The sequence below is a fragment of the Panicum hallii genome, chromosome 7 (assembly GCF_002211085.1).
Source record: "Panicum hallii strain FIL2 chromosome 7, PHallii_v3.1, whole genome shotgun sequence".
In the NCBI taxonomy this organism is placed as follows: domain Eukaryota; kingdom Viridiplantae; phylum Streptophyta; class Magnoliopsida; order Poales; family Poaceae; genus Panicum; species Panicum hallii.
In genome coordinates this window covers 42,934,427-42,952,923 of record NC_038048.1, presented here as the reverse complement: position 1 = coordinate 42,952,923, position 18,497 = coordinate 42,934,427, and the positions used below count along the sequence as shown (strand labels likewise).

The 18,497-nt window shown below is 46.2% G+C and overlaps 2 protein-coding genes and 1 long non-coding RNA gene across 3 annotated transcripts; 2 read left to right on the top strand and 1 right to left on the bottom strand.

Moving 5' to 3' along the window:
* The first annotated feature begins 143 nt into the window (after nt 1–143).
* LOC112898867 lies at nt 144–4,522 on the top strand. The gene is made up of 2 exons (XR_003229939.1): nt 144–3,821; nt 4,330–4,522. It is a non-coding gene; the product is annotated as an uncharacterized LOC112898867 (long non-coding RNA).
* A 6,860-nt stretch (nt 4,523–11,382) lies between these two features.
* LOC112898814 lies at nt 11,383–14,704 on the top strand. The gene is made up of 7 exons (XM_025967113.1): nt 11,383–11,559; nt 12,200–12,335; nt 13,032–13,122; nt 13,506–13,625; nt 13,701–13,823; nt 14,122–14,254; nt 14,352–14,704. Exons 1-6 carry the CDS (start codon nt 11,526–11,528, stop codon nt 14,206–14,208), a joined length of 591 nt encoding a protein of 196 aa, XP_025822898.1. The 5' UTR covers nt 11,383–11,525; the 3' UTR covers nt 14,209–14,254; nt 14,352–14,704.
* A 505-nt stretch (nt 14,705–15,209) lies between these two features.
* LOC112900829 (zinc finger protein 11-like) lies at nt 15,210–16,054 on the bottom strand. Its single transcript, XM_025969623.1, has one exon. The coding sequence runs from the start codon at nt 15,795–15,797 to the stop codon at nt 15,210–15,212; it is 588 nt and encodes a 195-aa protein (XP_025825408.1). The 5' UTR covers nt 15,798–16,054.
* Nucleotides 16,055–18,497: the final 2,443 nt, after the last annotated feature.

The following is an 18,497-nucleotide window of genomic DNA, read 5'->3' as shown; positions in this document are numbered from 1 at the left end:
AGCGCATATTTCTATATATGATTCCCCGACGCCTTGCGGGCTATGGGGTATCCATACCAGCGAATTTTTGTTTACCTAGTCCGAAATCTACGGTGGCCATCATCCCCGCAAGTTCACTCGGCGCTGTAAAAAATCTTCCATGCGCGAGACTCCACCCAGCCACTCCGATAGGGCAAAAAACACGCCTCCCCTGCTCGGCCTCCTAGTGGATGGCGGAGGCGAAGGCGGCGGCTGCTGTGGCGCTGCCGGGCAGCGACTGGGCGTCCCTATTTCCCTTGCTCCCGACCTCCTCTCCCCAAAGTCCTTCCCCTTCCCAACCTGCTCCCCGTTCCCACGCTCTTCGCGACGACGAGCAGGGCAAGGCGGCCGGACGCGCCTCCCTCAGCCCCTCCCTTCCTCGACCTCCCTCCTCCTCTCCTCCTGCGTCCCCAAGGGCCGCGAGCCCCGCCGACCGGCTGGCCGCGCAGGACCGCTCGTACCATGCTCACGCACGCGGCTGGGGGCTGCACGCACGGATCCGCATGCAGAGCATGGGCCCGGCGCGGCTCTGGCCGCGAGGGGCGTGCAGCTCTGGCCGCTCGAACCACCGCGGCTCTCCTCTCTCGCCCCTCTCTCACCCTAGATCCAGTACTCCAACCATAAAAATCGAAAGGAACGAAGCCCGGCCGCACCCCACCGGCTCGCGCCCCGACCCCCTCCACCGCCACCTCCCAGTCCGTCGCTGCGTCGCATCGGGGAGGAGGAGGATATGGCCGCCACCGCCACCGCCGTCGCCTGCAGGCCGGGTCCTGCTCCTGCACGGCCAGCACCAGTGGCCGCGACAGCAGTGTGCGGTCGCGTCTAGGAAGGCGATCACGGGAACGTCCGTCACCAGCTCGCAGCCACGCTGGTGACATTCCCGTCGAGGGCGACCGCATACGCACACCATCCAACCCCTCCTACACCTCTACGGTGGGATTCGGTAAGAAAGCAGATGGAGGCGGGCGACGCCGGGGACATGGACGGGAAGGTTGCACGCTGCCCTGGCAGCGGCAGCAGACGAGAAGCAGCTGCGAGCTCCACCTAGAAGTAGCCGCGGGAGCAATGCCTGGCACGGCCTTTGGCTGAGCTCCCGTGCGCTGCCCGGAAAGCTCGCCCGCGCCGGCTGTGGAGTCTGCCCTAACGCTGCGGAGCTCCTCCCCCGTCCTCTATCTCATCTGGTCTGCATCTGCCCCCCTTGTTTGTTTTTTATTATATTTTTTGCAGCAGTGGCTCCCTTCATTGGATTGTGAGCAAGAGGGGATCCTCGATTGATCTATTTCCATATTTGCTGACAAGGACGCCGGTAAGCTCGTAGACCCACCGCTCGTCGTGATTTAATTTCTGGTGATGAACCTGATGGGAAATAGGCTGTATTGGTTGCTCGGCATTGGTGCTACTTTGACGCTGATGATTTAGGTCTAGGGAACAACATAGAAGGTAAATCTTTGGTCTCCCACTATTGATCGATTTGAAGTTGTCTTGGTTGATTTTATTTGTATAAAGGAAACTTTTTATGGATAAATTGAACCAATCGGAAGCAGCCTTGGCATTTAAGGCTAAAAATTCAATCTGGTTCTTCCCTGCAACATATGTTCTTCACATTTTTCCCTAAGGTGAAGTACTCTATAGAACTACTGGCATATGTGTATGACAAATTTTCTAGTTTTACCTCTTTCTATTTTTCATTTTGTCTTTTAGTATTGTTGCGCGTAGACCCCCTAAACAGTAATGACATCCTTCCTACTTGAAGTCAAGTACATTCAATTAGGTAGCAAAAGAGATGAAAAGAAGTGTGTGCTACCAATGGATAGGTAAAGAGCTCTTGAAACATTGTTGAAACCTCTATACCATATGAAAAATATTGCCCACACTTGAAAGGAATTAATGGAAAAAATAAAACCTCTCTAACCATATGAACATATGAGTCCTTCCTTTTGACCTTTGAGAGTGCATTTGGCTCACTAAGTAGGTTTTGGTGTTGATGACATGCAAAATTAATGAGCTAATAAATTTATCGAGTTATGGACAAATTAAAATTCAATGAAATAAAAAGAGCAAGAAAAGACGCCAAATCTTCTTAAAGAACGGTGTTGGGCTTAAAAGAAGATCTTTTAATACTTTCTATTTTGAACTTGAGTATAGGAAACACCATACCGAGGGATGCGAATGGATAGTATGAAGGTGTCAAAGTGCTTATTTGAGATGCTAACTATCAAGGAGAGATATAGAATCACACACTTGTGCATCTAGTTTTCTGACTGTTTCAGTGTGTATCGGAAGTTCCTAACTTTCGACATGTGGTTCTTGGCATAGCTGATTTTAGCTAGGTTGGAAGTTCCCTGTAGCTTCCGACAAGGGGTTCTCGGCCAGCTAATTTTAGCTAGGTCAGAAGTTCTGATCCTGTGTGAAAAATTCTGACAATCACTTATTCTGCACACTAATGGCTAGGTTTTGGAGCTCAGGTATTTATACCCCTTAGCCCCTACTTTATTTGCTGCTGACCTAACCCAAGATAAACACATCCAAGAACATTTACTACTCCTCCCCGATCCCTTTTTGAGCTAATTCTTTAGTTGATTTTAGTTGATTTGAGTTAGGGCTTGTGAGAGCAAAATTGAGGTGTGAGACTTAACCGTTTAAGTGAGAGGGCAACCAAGTTTATCTCAAGAGCACTTGAAGCATTCTCATCCTTCGATTCGCATTTGTTACTCTTAAAGCTTGCTTCTAGACGGTTTGGTGTCGCCTTGTTGAGCGTCCTCTCGTGTGTGTGCGTCCCGGGAAGTTTGTATTACCCATCCTTTGTGGATTTCATAGCAAGTGACTCGATCCTCCTTTATCCTTTGTGGATTTGATAGCAAGTGACTCGATCCTCCTTTATGATTGATTGAGTGAGGTAAAGGATTATGGAAGACCCGGCTCTTTGTGAGCTCCTCAACGGAGACGTAGCTTGCTTAGTGGGAGTAAACTTCGAGAACAAGTCTCTTGTGTCCTGTGCTTATTATTTTCATTTAGTTCTTGTTGATCTAGAGTTTGTTTTGTGCCGATCTACGTACTCGAGTTGTTGTGCTTGCAAAAACCATCTGCAGAAGTCTTCTAGTACCATTGCACAACTTTTGATTCAGTCAGGTTCTGCAGTTTCAAGTTTAATTTTGAATTTCGTATAAGAACTTTCCTTTTGTCAGAAGTTCCGGTCCAGTGTCGGAAGTTCCGACAGATTTAATTGTTGCAAAGAATTTTTCAGGTTTTACAGTTACGCCTGTTCACCCCCTCCAGGCATCATCAAGATCTTTTCAACCTTTTTATCTTTACTGTACATGATTTTGACTATAACCTCCAGCAGACAAAAACGTACACTGCAATACGGTAAATGAAGACCATTCCTACTTCAAGTGTGAAAGCATTGAAAAAATTTGTGCTCTCTCCTGTATAAGCTCTACTGAACAAGAATCTAGACCCTTTGTTGCAATAGAATGCAGCTTCGGTAGCCCCTACTCAAATATAAACACACATGAAAAATATATCCATTCTGATTCCACCGATAAAATAGTAGCCGATAATGTCAGTAAATAGCAGTCCTACTCAAGTGTGGAAGCATTGAAAACATCTATCTTCTTTCCTCTGCAAATTCTCTTGAAGAAGTATCTAGGTTCTCTGGTTTACCAGAACACATCCTGACCTTGCACATGTCATACATTTTAATTCTAGGCCAGACGGATACAAGTGGTCTTGCAGCTTTTTTTACATGTATCAAGCTGGAGAGCTCCTATTTGAAAGGAAAATCTTCATTACCCTTACCTCAGGTGCTGCGATTTGGATATCTGTATTCTAAATGTATATGCTGAGCACTAGAAGCTCTATGCAATTCAGAATCCAAAACTCTCTTTTATTACTTTTCTCATCAATAGCAATATTTTGTATAAATTATATGAGAGTAGCTTGGCATAATACTGCACCTGCCTTGGGAAGTTACTAGTCTAAAGTCAAAAAAAATGTTGTTCACGTCAAGAACTTCCAACAGCCAAATGCCAGGATAGCAAGAAAGAAATTATGCAGATTTGGTACAAACCACCTCCATGGACTCGCCATTGTCCATCTAATTTCTAGGTATTTCAATCTGTGCATTCATATATAATTACATGAATGACTACTCACAAGACCATTTTGCTAATGATAATGTTTACGTTGTTTCTTAGGGATCCTAATATCTAGATACATTCCTGTACAAAACCCTGAAAAATTAGTTAAATAATTTTTAAGAACCTTCTCTTAATTGCATTACTAATCCATCTTCCATACAACTTTTTGAAGATATCTACACTTCTTTTGGGAAGAAGACGCGTCCCTCCCAAGTCACGTATAGCTAGATTACACCACAACGCAGCTAAACATATGTACATTATTAGCACTTAACCTTATACTATGTAATGTTACATCACCTTAGTAAGATGTCCTGCATTTTGCTGTAACCTTCCTAACTAATGTAAATATACTATTTTTATAACCCCATTGTTTGCACTGTATATTTTTTTTAAAATAGTTTATTATCAAATTGCAACAAAGTAAATATGGACGCGCGCGCGAAGGCGCGCGCAATGTACTAGTATCAATCAGACGAGCCCGACGCCCCGACCTTAGACCTCGTGTAAATGTGATTTTCTTCTCGCTTCTTCCTGTCCGTAGGCGTAGATGTAGGTTTGGGTTGGATTGATTTAGAATCCGATTCCAATTCCAACTACCGGTGCACACATGAAGAACGGGGATACGTTAGAACTCTACGTGACGGACGGACGGAAATTGATAGGAGGCAGAACGCATTAAGGATTGCTTGCTTGATTTAGAAATAGGAATAGATATATGAATATTATCGTGAGCTTATACTTAGTATATATCTGGCTTATTAAGAAGGAGGTCGGCGACGGCAAGGCAGTGGACGGAGGTGGCAAGTCGATGACGGGGCTGTGAGGCGTCCGCCTCCGCCGCCGCCACCGCCGGAAACAAGCCGTGGAGGATACCAGTAGCTCATCGAGACAGCAGGGGAGTCACGAACGAGCTCCCGACGCCCGACAGAGGTAGGTTAAGGTAGCGCGTGGGCAAGCACACTCCGACGACAGTGGCAGGAGCTGTCAGAGACGGAGGTGATTGCGGTGTGGGGGAGAAAGATGCCGTCTATCGTCATCTCGTGGGCCGCGCGTCCTTCAGATGACGACGGCAGATTATGTTATCCTTTCACCGCGCTCAGCTTAACTGGCCAGTTGGTAACTAACCCTGCTGAGTTTTCTGGTGTCGCTCGGTGTATCCGTTCCAATGTTGGCATCTGTCGGCAGGCAGAGTGGCACAGCGTGCGTGTCGCAAGACGAGGCCCAGCGCGCGCTCACGCGCCGGTCCCTGCGTCGATGACACGATGCGCCCAGGCAATGAGGCAAGCAGGCAGGCAGAGCTGCGCAAGAGGGTGGTATGGACCGCGTCACGGGTAACTTACAGTCAAATCAAAAGCAGACACACCTCGTACCGGGACGCATGTCCTCGCCGGAGCAACGGAGCATGGCGGAGCTAGTGGCTCCGCCCGCGCTCCGGCGTCCTCGTCACGTACACCCCAGTTGCATTGCACGTAACGTAAGCAAACAAACAATGAAATGGATCGAGATGAGCTGCACAAGAGTCCGTCAGTCTGATCGGGTGATCGAGGGAGCTTTATTACATGAATATGTAACACATGCATCTAGAAAGTTTTTGACTATAGATAGAATACGTAACAAATCTTCTGTAATTAGGAAAGCCAAGAACCTTGTAAGCCACGCCAGGGGCTCTTCCTGTCTATATATAACACGCAGGCGGCATGAGGTCAAGTGCACGCTTTAAGCCCTCTTATTGTCTTACATGGTAACCAGAGCCATAAAAGATTAGATCCATCTTCCACCATGTCAACCTCCTATGCCGCCGCCATTAATCCCTTGGTCGGCCAAGCTGTCTCCGAGAAGCTGACCAAGAACAACCATGCACTATGGAAGATGCAAGTGCTTGCCATCGTGAGGGGCGCACGCCTGAAGGATTTCTCACAGGCGCCACAAAGACCCCTGCGTCGTCTATCGTGAAGAAGACAACAGATGGCAAAGATGAGGAGGTGCATAACCCGCTCTACGTTGAATGGGTTGCTACGGATCAACAGGTCCTGGGATTCCTGCTCTCTTCTATCACTCCAAATATTTTGTCTCAGTTAACTGCTTGCAAGACTGCTGCTGAAGTATGGAGTGCTGTCGAGGCCATGTTCACCTCGATATCACGAGCGCGCACCGTCAACACCAGGATCGCGCTCGCCACAATGAAGAAGGGCAATCTCTCCATGGCGGAATACGTTGCCAAGATGCGGTCTCTCGTTGATGAGATCACGTCTGCTGGCAAGATCATCGACGACGATGAGCTGGTCTCCTTACATTCTTGCCGGCCTTGATTACGACTACAATTCCATCGTCTCAGCCCTAGTCGCCAGGACTGAGCCGATCAGTGTGGGAGAGATGTTCTCCTAGCTACTCTTGTTTGAGCAGCGCATGGATCTTCTCCAGCCTGATAGCCGCTCCTCGGCTAATTCCGCCAACCGGGGGCGCGGTGCATTGCGAGGCGCGCGAGGCAGAGGATGCTCGCGCGGGGGTGCTCGATCTCGCGGGCGTGGCCGAAGCAATGGGCAGCGCCAGCAGAATCAAGGCGCACAAAATAATCAGCAGCATGGGTCTGACAACAGACCTAGGTGTCAGGTTTGCAAGATAAAAGGACATACTGCTAATATATGTTGGTACAGATTTGACGAAGACTTTGTACGAGAAGAAAAATATGTAGGTGCAATGTCTACATCCTACGGAGTAGACACCAACTGGTACATGGATTCGGGCGCTACAGATAACATCACCAGCAACTTGGAGAAACTATCGATCCATGACAGGTACAAGGGCCACGATCAGATCCACACGGCAAGTGGAGCAGGTATGGAAATCAGTCATATTGGTCATTGTACTGTTACAACCCCCCGTCGTGATCTTCATCTCAATAATGTTTTATATGTCCTCAAGGCCAACAAAAATCTTGTTTCAGTTCATCGCCTCACATCTGATAATTCTATCTTTATAGAATTTCACCCTGATTATTTCTTAATTAAGGATCAGGCAACGAAGAAAACTCTGCTTAGGGGACGCTGTGATCATGGGCTCTATCCTCTCCCTGCTAGGCGCACAATAAAGCAAGCCTATGGATCTACAAAAATTTCTTTTGACAGATGGCATTCTCGTCTAGGTCATCCGGCTGCTCCGCTTGTGGAGAAAGTCATTAGCCAATTTAATCTTCCTGTTTTAGCAGATTCAAATAAACATTCGGTGTGTGTCATCAAAAGGCCAAGAGCCGTCAGTTACATTTTCCTCATTCCAGCACTGTTTTCCAGCATCCTTTAGAAATTATTTATTCTGATGTGTGGGGCCCTGCACCCAAATCAGTTGGTGGACACAAATACTATGTGAGTTTCATTGATGATTATAGTAAGTTCACCTGGATTTACCTCCTTAAATTAAAATATGAGGTTTTTACCAAATTTCGAGAATTTCAATCTCTTGTTGAGCGCTTATTTAATCGTAAGATTATAACTATGCAGACCGACTGGGGGGGGGGTGAATATCAAAAACTGCATCCCTTTTTCGCCCAAGTAGGCATCACACACCATATCTCCTGCCCGCATACATATTAGCAGAACGGGACAGCCGAACGCAAGCATCGCCATATCGTCGAGGTTGGTCTAGCTCTTCTTGCTCATGCCAACATGCCGCTAAAATTTTGGCCTGATGCTTTTCTTTCCACCACACATTTGATAAATAGAACACCTAGTAAATTACTATCATATGACACGCCCCTCTTTCGACTGTTCAACCAACAGCTAGATTATTCCTCTCTTCGTGTCTTTGGATGCGCCTGTTGGCCCAATCTACGACCCTACAATACCCATAAACTCCAATTTCGCTCCAAGCAATGCACTTTCTTAGGATACCGTCCGTTTCTTTAAGGGTTTAAGTGCCTGGATCCTGATTCTGGAAGGGTTTATATTTCTCGCGATGTAACTTTTGATGAATCTCTATTTCCCTTTCAGTTTCTTGGTCCTAATGCTGGTCGCCGGTTTCAAGATGAAATTAACCTTCTACCAACCTATTTGTTAAATCCGACTAGTGGGGTTCGTAGCATAAGTGATCATGTGGCTGATTCTTCAATTAATCCTGCTAACAATGATTTCCCAGCGCATGAAGTCATGCAGGAATTGCCGTCATTGCAAACAGAGGTGCCTAGCGCTTCTTCTGGCGGAGCTGACCCCCAAAGTGATTCACCTGCGCCTCCAACGACTTCCGCAGGTGTATTTGTTCAGGAGTCCGAGCTTGGCATATCGTCCCATGACACATCGCCTGGACCAACGGCCACCTCTCCGATGCATGCGGGTGATTCTGTGTCTGGTGCACCTGACACGAGGGCGCTGGATCAGGAGCCTCCGGCGGCTGTACTCATGCCGGGATCTTCTACGGCACCTTCGGCTGGGGGCGAGCTATATCAAAGGCCAAAGACCCGTTTACAAAGTGGTATTCGCCAGGAGAAGCGCAACACCGATGGTACGGTTAGATATTCTTTCTTGACATCTACTGGTGAGCCACAAAACTTATCAGAAGCATTAGAGGATAATAATTGGAAACAGGCATGGCATTTGGTTCCTCCTCGGAAAGTGCATAATATTATTGACTGCAAGTGGGTATATAAAATCAAATGTAAACAAGATGGCAGCTTAGATAGATACAAGGCTCGGTTGGTTACAAAAGGTTTTAAGCAACGATATGGTATTGATTATGAAGATACTTTCAGCCTTGTTGTTAAAGCTGCCACTATTCGAGTTGTTCTCTCTATTGCTGTGTCCAGGAGTTGGACTATTAGACAATTGGATGTTCACAATGCTTTCTTGCATGGGCTTCTTGAAGAAGATGTCTATATGAAGCAGTCTCCTGGGTACGAGGACAATTCCAGAAGAACTATGTCTGCAAGTTAGATAAAGCTCTATATGGACTGAAGCAGGCGCCTAGAGCATGGTTCTCAAGGTTAAGTAAGAAACTTTATGCCCTTGGTTTTGAAGGATCCAAAGCCGATACTTCTTTATTCTATTACAGCAAGCGTGACATCATTATGTTCATGTTGATTTATGTTGATGATATAATTGTGGTTAGTTCGAAACAAGAGGCAGTGGCCGCATTACTTCAGGATCTCCATAATAATTTTCCATTAAAAGATTTAGGTGACTTACATTATTTCCTCGGTATTGAAGTTGCCAAAACAAAGTATGGAATTATTCTGACACAAGAAAAATATGTAAATGATCTGTTGAAGAGAGCAAATATGGCAAATTGCAAGCCAGTAAGCACACCTTTATCCACTAGTGAGAAACTCTCAGTTTATGAAGGAGATCCGCTCGGTCCTACAGATGCATCAAGATACAGGAGTATTGTAGGAGCCTTGCAGTATCTTACATTGACAAGACCTGATATTGCTTTCTTAGTAAATAAGGTTTGTCAATTTCTTCATGCACCAACAACAGTACATTGGGCGGCTGTTAAAAGAATCATGTGCAAAGCTTGGTCTAAAGGTAAACAAGTCATTTTCTTTCTTGGTAAGTGCATATTCAGATGCTGATTGGGCAGGCTGTCCTGACAACAAGTGGCTTTGCAGTATTTCTGGGAAATAATCTTGTATCATGGCATGCAAAGAAACAAGCTACAGTATCAAGATCAAGTACTGAATCTGAGTATAAGGCATTGGCCAATGCAACTGCTGAGATTATTTTGATTCAGACTTTATTGAAAGAATTAAAGGTATCCAGTCCGTCTGTTGCACGGTTGTGGTGTGATAACTTGGGGGGCCAAATATCTTGCATCACATCCTGTGTTCCATGCTAAAACTAAACATATTGAAGTTGATTTTCACTTTGCCAGAGAACGGGTAAACAGTAAATTAATTCAAATTGATTTTGTTCCTTCTGAAGATCAAGTGGCAGATGGTTTCACCAAGTGTATGAAAGTTGGAGAATTTCAAGTACCATCTCAACTTAGGAAAGTTGTGATTGAGGGGGAGTATTAGATGAATCTGTAACACATGCATCTAGAAGGTTGTTGACTATAGATAGAATACGTAACAAATCTTCTGTAATTAGGAAAGTCAAGAACCTTGTAAGCCACGCCAGAGGCTCTTTCTATCTATATATAACACGCAGGCGGCGTGAAATCAAGTGCACGCTTTAAGCCCTCTTATTGTCTTACAAGCTCGTGTTTCCTTCCGTTGGCCCCGACTAGACCGATCGACCAAGAGGCCGGTCGGCCGGAGGACCGGACACGCAGCACGACACCAGCCAGGTGCCAGGGATTCTCCCCAAACTCCAATGGCTCAACCGCAACGCGTACGCATCATCCACGCACGCACGAACGCACAGGACCGTGGTCCGTGCACCAGCCACATCTATCGGCCGCCAATAATGCGCGGCGCGCGTCGCGACACCGGCCGCGTCCCTCCTTCGCCGCTGCGCGCGCCCCGGGCCGGCCGATCCGCGCGTGGAAAGGGGAGCCCGGTGGCACGGCGGCCCGGGCCGGAGGGCGCCAGCCGGGACACGAGGGGCGCGGCAGCGGCGCCCAGTCGGCCGGCCGGCCGTGCGTGAGATACTGTGCGCCGTGCTCGCGTGCCGTGGCGCCACCGCCCGCGCCCGGTCCCCACCACCCCCGGGCCCGGCGGGGGCTGCCAGCGATGTACGCCGCGCGTGTGGCCCGGCCGGCGCCCTGGCGCGCGCGTACGCTCCGGCAGTGTCAAGGGTGCTGCCACGACGCGCAGGTACGCCCGCAGTGCGGTTGTCTACCGAACTACCGATTGGTCCTGATTCATGAACTACTGAATAGTGATATGACGCCGTGCACTCAGCTGATGAGATGAGGTTTTCCACATATGATTCTGATATAATTTTTTTCTCGGATGTTGTAAACAGGTGTTGAGTTCCAAACACAGGGGAGCATCAAATCTAACAAGTGGGGGCCTAGGGAATAAAAAAATTAACAGGCCTAGATTAGAACAACCAACTTCACAGGCTCGGTCCGGAACTTCTGATCTAGAAAGGCCTTTTGGGCCGAAATAAGGAAGAAACAGGCCGTTTGGGCCGTCATTTCAAGAAAGGCCTTTCGGGCCTAAATAAACCTGACGGTGTGTCATCTGAAGTTACGGACCGAGCCTGTTACATTCTGGAAATAAACCTGACGGTGTCACGTATCGGGTCCACAGACTTCCATCCCCCCACGGTTGACGGTCCTGCCCTTCCGTTACGTTCACCGTTCCGATCCAGCCGCGTGGCCACGCACGCAGCTAGAACCTCGGAGCCGGCGGACAGCAGGATAGGCGGCCGATTTCATCGTCTCCCTCAGTGGAAAGCTTCCCCTTCCCTTTTCGCCGCACCCACGGCAGCCATGGCCGCTCCCTCCGCCGCGCTCTCCGTCTCGGGTTAGTGCCCCCGCCTCAGACCCTCATCTCTTGCTTTGATTGTGTCAGCTGGAGGCATATTTGGGCATCTGCACTGGCCTTACCATCTCTGGGTTCTTCCATAAGGATCTAGGCCGTAGCTATCTTGCTAGTGTTGTGCTGTATTTTATCCTCAGTCCTCACTGGAGGAACAGATGCGCAACGGAAAATGGATTGTATAAAGGCATACAAAAGGAGGGAGCAGGGGATAGCGGGGGCGGGGCGGGGACTTTGTTTTTTTTTCCACGAAGGGAATGGCTCTTTGTGGTGAAAAAGCTATTTGTCTATTCTCTGAAGAAATTAGGATTTCTTTTCTTGTCTCATTGTCCGGTAAGATCCAGTTGAAGCTTCTGCTAGTTGAATTGCCAAAATATGGTATGGATAGACAGTTAGAGAGGTGCATACAATATTTGTTTGTTGAGCACTTTCTAGAAAACTGTCAGTACAAGTAATATAAAGTGATAATTTGCCCCATTCTGAACAAAAAATTAGGATGTTCTGTTTATTTGACGAAAAGTGGAGCTTGTTGCTAAACATTTGTTTATGAGTTGCATTGAATCTGTAGGGCCTTTGTTGTTTGCTCTCATTCTATTAACTTTTCATTACTTTTGTTGTGTGGAAGGTGCGGCACATACAAATACATTCGGCTGCAGGAACAACAAGCTAAAGTCAAACAAAAATCGTTTGCAGGTTGCAGTTCCATCAAGTTCAGAGAGTACAAACTATTGTAGAAAGTTAACCATCTGCAGAGCACAGAGGTCGTGTTTTTAATCTCTTATCATTGTTTTCTTGATATACTAAAAGTACTTGACTGTAGGTATGGGTGCAGAGTTACTCCTACTTTTTGTCTTTAGATACAGCAGTTCATGTTGGAGAATGCTGCTGACAGAAGTGCCCAATTCAGTTGTCTCTTAAGCTGAAATCACATCTGAGTTAATTTGAACTGATAAGCATCAGTATTCACGTTCCGCTCCAGTCACATTCCAATTGAGAATAAAATCAATCTGACAAGAGTGCTCGCTGCTCGGTTCAGCTGTCTCCTAAACTGAAACTACACATGAGTTGAATTTGAATGATGATTATCAGCGTTCATGTTTCACTCTAGCCACATTGAACTGAGCACTAACTAGTGAGTGAAGTACCACTCTAATTGAACAGTTCATGTTAGGCTAAAACTGATCTATCTTTAACATAGCCAGTTTGCATCTTGGTGTAGCATTAGCTCGTCTTGGATGTGTCTGGTACTCTGGTTCAATATTTACTTCCAACTAGGTCTGATCAACTACTCAGTAACATTATAACAACATTATAACAGAAGTAGTGGAACCATCTTCCTAGATGACCTTTTTCTCCCTCTGTTCTTGCACATTGTCCATAGATCAGGGTCTTCAAATTACTGTGATATGTTTACAACTGCATGGTTATAATATTTGTGGAACTATCCTTTTATACAGTGAAGATTCTAAAGGCGGGGGAGGATTCTTGGCTGGATTTCTTATAGGGGGAGCACTATTTGGAACCTTGGGATATGTCTTTGCTCCTCAGGTATTGCCAAACCTTCAAAGTATTCTTCACTGACACGTGTACAATAAATCCCTGCACTAGAATATAGAATCATCATCTTTGCTTAGCAACGCTCAGAGTAGCTGACAGGAACAACGTCATGCCATATCTTCCTGAAGGCAGAAAGAAAGGTTCTAAATTTATGGTGTAAATGAGCTCAAACATGTGCTTCTCATTTGCCGCTGTGGATTTTGAACTAGAACATTTTGCATATGACCTACTAACCTGTAGTTGATAACTGATGGAAAAAATCACTTTTGTGTTGGTCTGTACTAATCTTGCTCTTAATGCTATTTTTTCTGATTTTCTTGCTGTACAACGTTTATTTAAAAGGTGGTTGTTAACTACTCAGCATACTTGAGCAGATCAGCAGAACATTGGATTCTTTGTTGGATGAAAATGGACAAGATAGTGAATCTGATGAAACTGGCCTCCAAAGGGTTCCAGGACCACGACGTGGTCAATATTATGATGAAGGTTTAGAGGTATGGGATCGAATATACTTGCAATTGTTTTATTCGGTAGATAAGATTGATAGCTAATATGCTGACTGCATCCAGAAAACTCGTCAAACACTGGGCGACAAGATAAGCCAACTGAATTTGGCAATTGACAAAGCTGCTTCGCGGCTGAAGCGTGTCACTGGCAATGTGGAAAATGAGGCTGTGGTAGACGAAACAGAAGTAGAGCCTTCCTAGAACTTGTACCTTTCAGTTTTCTATTTTCTGAAGAATTGCTATTTATGTAAACTCAACTCCCTGAAATATAGTATGTGACTTATGCCTTTCATACCCAAGTCTCAACCCACGCTATTGTATAAATTCTTCATTTGATTAATTGAAAATAGCTTCTTAGAAAATTCTATAGAATGTGCTCGTGATATTCAGTTACAAATCAATTCAATTTAGACGGATGCGTGTATTGTTTCTGCAGAACTTCTGTTTGTCAACTAACTCTGTACTCGTTCAAATGAACTTGCAGATTGAGATATCCTCATTGAATGATAACGAGCATGTGGTGGAGAACTTGAACGAACATGGTTTTGTGCAAGGTGAAAGTGCAACATAACCATCATTCAGAAAAGGTTCAACATCAGGAGTTGCAGGTTCATCCGGTGAGTCACATGCAGCCTTAGGTTTCCTGCATTTTTTCTGAGCTTCATATCAAGAAGTGTTAGGCTAAGGCATGACCTTTTTTGACATACATTTCAGGAGAACGTCAGATTCCGCGTGCAAGCTGGAGAGCTGAATCTGGATAGTCTGTTTAACCGATTGGCAGCACGGAGATGATTCCCATTCGCAGCTAGAATCTTTGTACTCTTGCAGTTTTCTCAGATATTTCTGCCTTGTTTGAAGCCGTAGTGATGTGATAAGCAGAAGAATCCAAGGACTTGTCTGACTTAGCTTGATGCAGTCTATGTACTGCGTAATGTTTTAGCTGATTGCTTCTTACAGCTCGGAGATAGATTCTGGAGTAGGATCCATCACATTCCAACTTCCTAAGTTTCCCAAGTGCTCGTAGTTGATGGACAGAAATCGTCAAATCGTGACTACTAGTTTTTTTTTGGTGAGTTCTTGTTAGCTCTATTAGGCATCAAAGATCAATTTCGTTTACATCATACATGCCCAAACAACTCAGTCATCTAAAATGAGTACTATAAAACAAGTCGATCGGTGCTTACTTATCGGCTTCTAGACTTTCTACTAGTTGGCAGCTTGGCACCGTCGGTGCCGCCTCAAAACTGTCGGAAATCTATGCAACCACGCCACCTTGCCGCCGGAGAAAATGATAGTGCACCTAGATGACATCGAGGCATCAGGGCCTTTTATATTTGACTCGTATGTTTTTATACTTGCATCTCTTTTCTCTCGTTGCCGCCATTCGGAGGCTTGTCCTCACCGTACACTCGTCGCCAAAATACCAAGCATTCCTTTCAAAATTCCGTTCAATGGCAGTTTGAAAATCTTATGCTATTACTTATTCGATGAAAAATAATATGAAAGGCACAGCAAAAAAATCACACATCATCATCACGAAGATAACCAAAAAAATCTCTCCATGATTTCCGTTCACGCCCACCAGAGGCGCAGCTCCAGGTCGACGTCCTTGTCATCCGCCGCCTCGTCGTCGTCGCTCACCTCGCACCGGTCGTGCGCGGGGCCCAGCGCCACGGGCGCGGAGAGCAGCACGTCCCCGCTGGGAATGAGCACGGCGCCGGCGGCATTGGAGTTCAGGATCGGGTACAGCACCGCGTACTTGGTCGCCGCCGCGGTGGCGTGTGGCGCCTCGTCCGTGACCTGCGCCGCCGCGGCCTCGAGCTGTGACTTCGCCGCGGCGGCGCTCCCGTGGTGGCCGCCACGCATCTTGGCGCGGTCGCGGCGGTGCACGTTCATGTGCCCGCCCAGCGCCTGCGCGGACCTGAACTCGCGGCGGCAGAACGCGCACGTGTACGACCGCGGCGGCCACGCCCCGCCCAGGCCGTCGTCGTCGTCCGCGGCATCCTCAGGCGCGTGCCGCCCGATAGCGGCCGCAGCCGCCGGCCAGCCCCACATCACGGCGGGCTTGAGTCGGTGCTGCTGCAGCAGCTGCTGCTTCAGGAAGTGGTGCAGGGTGATGTGCTTGACTGGTGCAGGTTCGGTGCTGCTGGTAGGCGCCATTGATGGAGCTCGGTCTGCCTGACGTTGATGCTCTCGTGCTTTCGGCTGATACGACGACGGGACACGAGAGCGGTTTCGTCGCCGAGTATTTATACTAATGCGTTGGTGGCGGGAGTGAGCGAGAGACAGTGGGAGGCGAGCTTTGGTTGTGTCACCGTGCTGTGTGCTTTTGTTCCTGTCTGCATAGGCGAGACAGGGAGAAGGCCGTGAGAACTGGCTTGGGTTGTATCACCTGTGGATCCTGGGAGCTGATCGAGCCGTTGGAAGTTGGAGTAGCTAGCGTAAGAGCTCAAAGACACAGCTGTGGTGCACTGGCTTCTTCGGTTGGGTTGAAGTACGCTTTGCATCTGTGTTGGGATCAATGGGGTTTAGAATCTCGGTGAAACTGAAGTACCATGTTCAGTTCTGGAATCACATTGTTGGACAGTATTAACGGAGTTTTGTTCTAGCATGGTGTTGGTGGCCTATGTTTTTGTTACTCTATGGCTAAACAATAGAGACAAGAATTACTTCAATAACAACAAAGGTGAGAACTGGAAAGCATACATCCTCTCTGCACATGCGTAGCTTCCTGTTCACTAGAATGTTAAATCATCACACCTTTAATAGGCAGGCCGTTTCCAGAACCACACCTTTAAAAATTTCAGATTAGCACCCACAATAATATTAACAGGAATGTGTGTCTTCATTTTTTTACAAAAAATGGTTCCTTCAGTTATGGTCTTTCTGAAGAACATCTTTGGTTTATGTTCATTGTTCAGAAATCTGTGTGCTAGCCGCATGTACCCGGGAAGGTAAAATGTGTGGAGACAAACAGCTGATACCAGAGCATCCGGTAACCCGGCATAATGCTGGCTACATTCAGAACCAGGGCAGCAGCTTCAGGCGCCAGTTACGTACAACAATTTCAGAATACCAAGTATTAATTTACCGAAAGAAAGGAACACTTATACATGGCGACAAGCACAATACTAAAGTGACGAACCCAACGACGTCCTGGCGTCCTTCAAGCATGTACTTTCAAGAAGGAAATCCAAAGCAAGCTAGTACTTAATAATAGAAATTGAAACAGTCTGATACTACACTTAAACTAGGACTTTTTTGAGCTGCCATTGGACCGAGAGTTTCAGACAAGCCGAGTGAATCTTCCATCAGTAGTAGACTAAACTAACATACCGACCACAGGCTGAACCGTACCTGTTGTTGAATATACAATATCCAGCTAGCTGTTCCATAGTGTCCCGTACAGCTATGCTGATGGATCCTTGGTTGCTTCGCCTGCATGTCCTTGCGAGACCTTCCTCATGCCGTCATGCTCTTCTAGAACGCATTTTTCTGCCTGTTCCAATGGAGTTGCATTCAAGTTTACAGGTCTGTGTCCACAGTTCCTCGAACAGAGATAACATATAAATATATATAGCATATATAATATATATGCATCCATACTATGCATAAGGTGTGCAGGTGCGTCGCAGTTCTAGTTAACTAATAAGGTTGTCGATGAGTCAAAACATCTCTGTCGAGAGCAGCTGGGGATCGGAGAGAGTCCAACAGTTGGTGCGTTCTTGTCGTCCTCGTCTCTAGCTGTAGTTTTATTTATATTTTGGGGGCATATGCTGAGAAACCATGCCGTTTGGTTGCCTGTTTTTTTTAGCACAAAACGAGTGGGCTTTTTCTTGCTACAAGTATCAACTGATACTAGCTTGACATCGATACATGCTGCGCGATGTATGTAATGCGTAAGGAGATAGGTTTGCACAAGTGTTTCAACACTTTACCCGAGGAAAAATATAGTTTCAGAGATATTAAAAAAAGATATACTGATCATCACACGAACAGTAGTGGACTGAAAAAAGTGGTGGCACTCTTGTGACATTGTGTGCAAAATTTGGCGGCCATCGATTTAGCTGCATCGTTTGGTTATAACAAATTTCTTTAAAAAACAAATAAGCGTCTTTGAACAATGTGTGTCCTTTTTGCTTTATCATCATCTTTTTTTCTTTTTTCTTTTTTTTTTTGCTTTGCTGAACACAGAAGAATTTTTGCTTCTGGCCAGCCCGGTTTCATGGTTTTTTTTAACTTTTTGATCTTTGAGGTGAATATAAGCATTTTGAACTATGTGTGTCCTTTAAAGTTAGACAAGAAATCTTGCATTGCCCACTTTGAGTATATTAGGTGGAAAGCTAGGGCAAAATTTGTCCCTGCACTACCGGAAACGCGGCCTTTGCCGAGTGTCCATGGCTTTGCCGAGTGCAAAATATCGGGCACTCGGCAAAGAGCCTCTTTGCCGAGTGCTGCACTCCGCAAACGAAAACACACGGTGAACTCCTTCTTTGCCGAGTGCCACAGACTAGACAAAGAAAAACACTCGGCAAAGAATCTTTCTGCCTAGTCTCGAGCACTCGGCAAAGGTAGACACTCGGCAAACGAGCGCCACGGCGTTGATGCAATTAACGGCGTCAGTCTTTGCCGAGTGCCTAGTCGAAGACACTCGGCAAAGAGGCGTTTTGCCGAGTGCCTAGAAAAGACACTCGACAAAATATACATATTTTTTCTTTAATTTGTCCAAAAATTTTTCTATCGAAGTGTTTTTTCTATTGTCATCCTACATTATCCTCAACAACAAATGTAATTTAGGTTCATTTATCGAAGTGTTTGCTATATTTCATCAATTTATTTTATTTTATTGAATATTTTGAA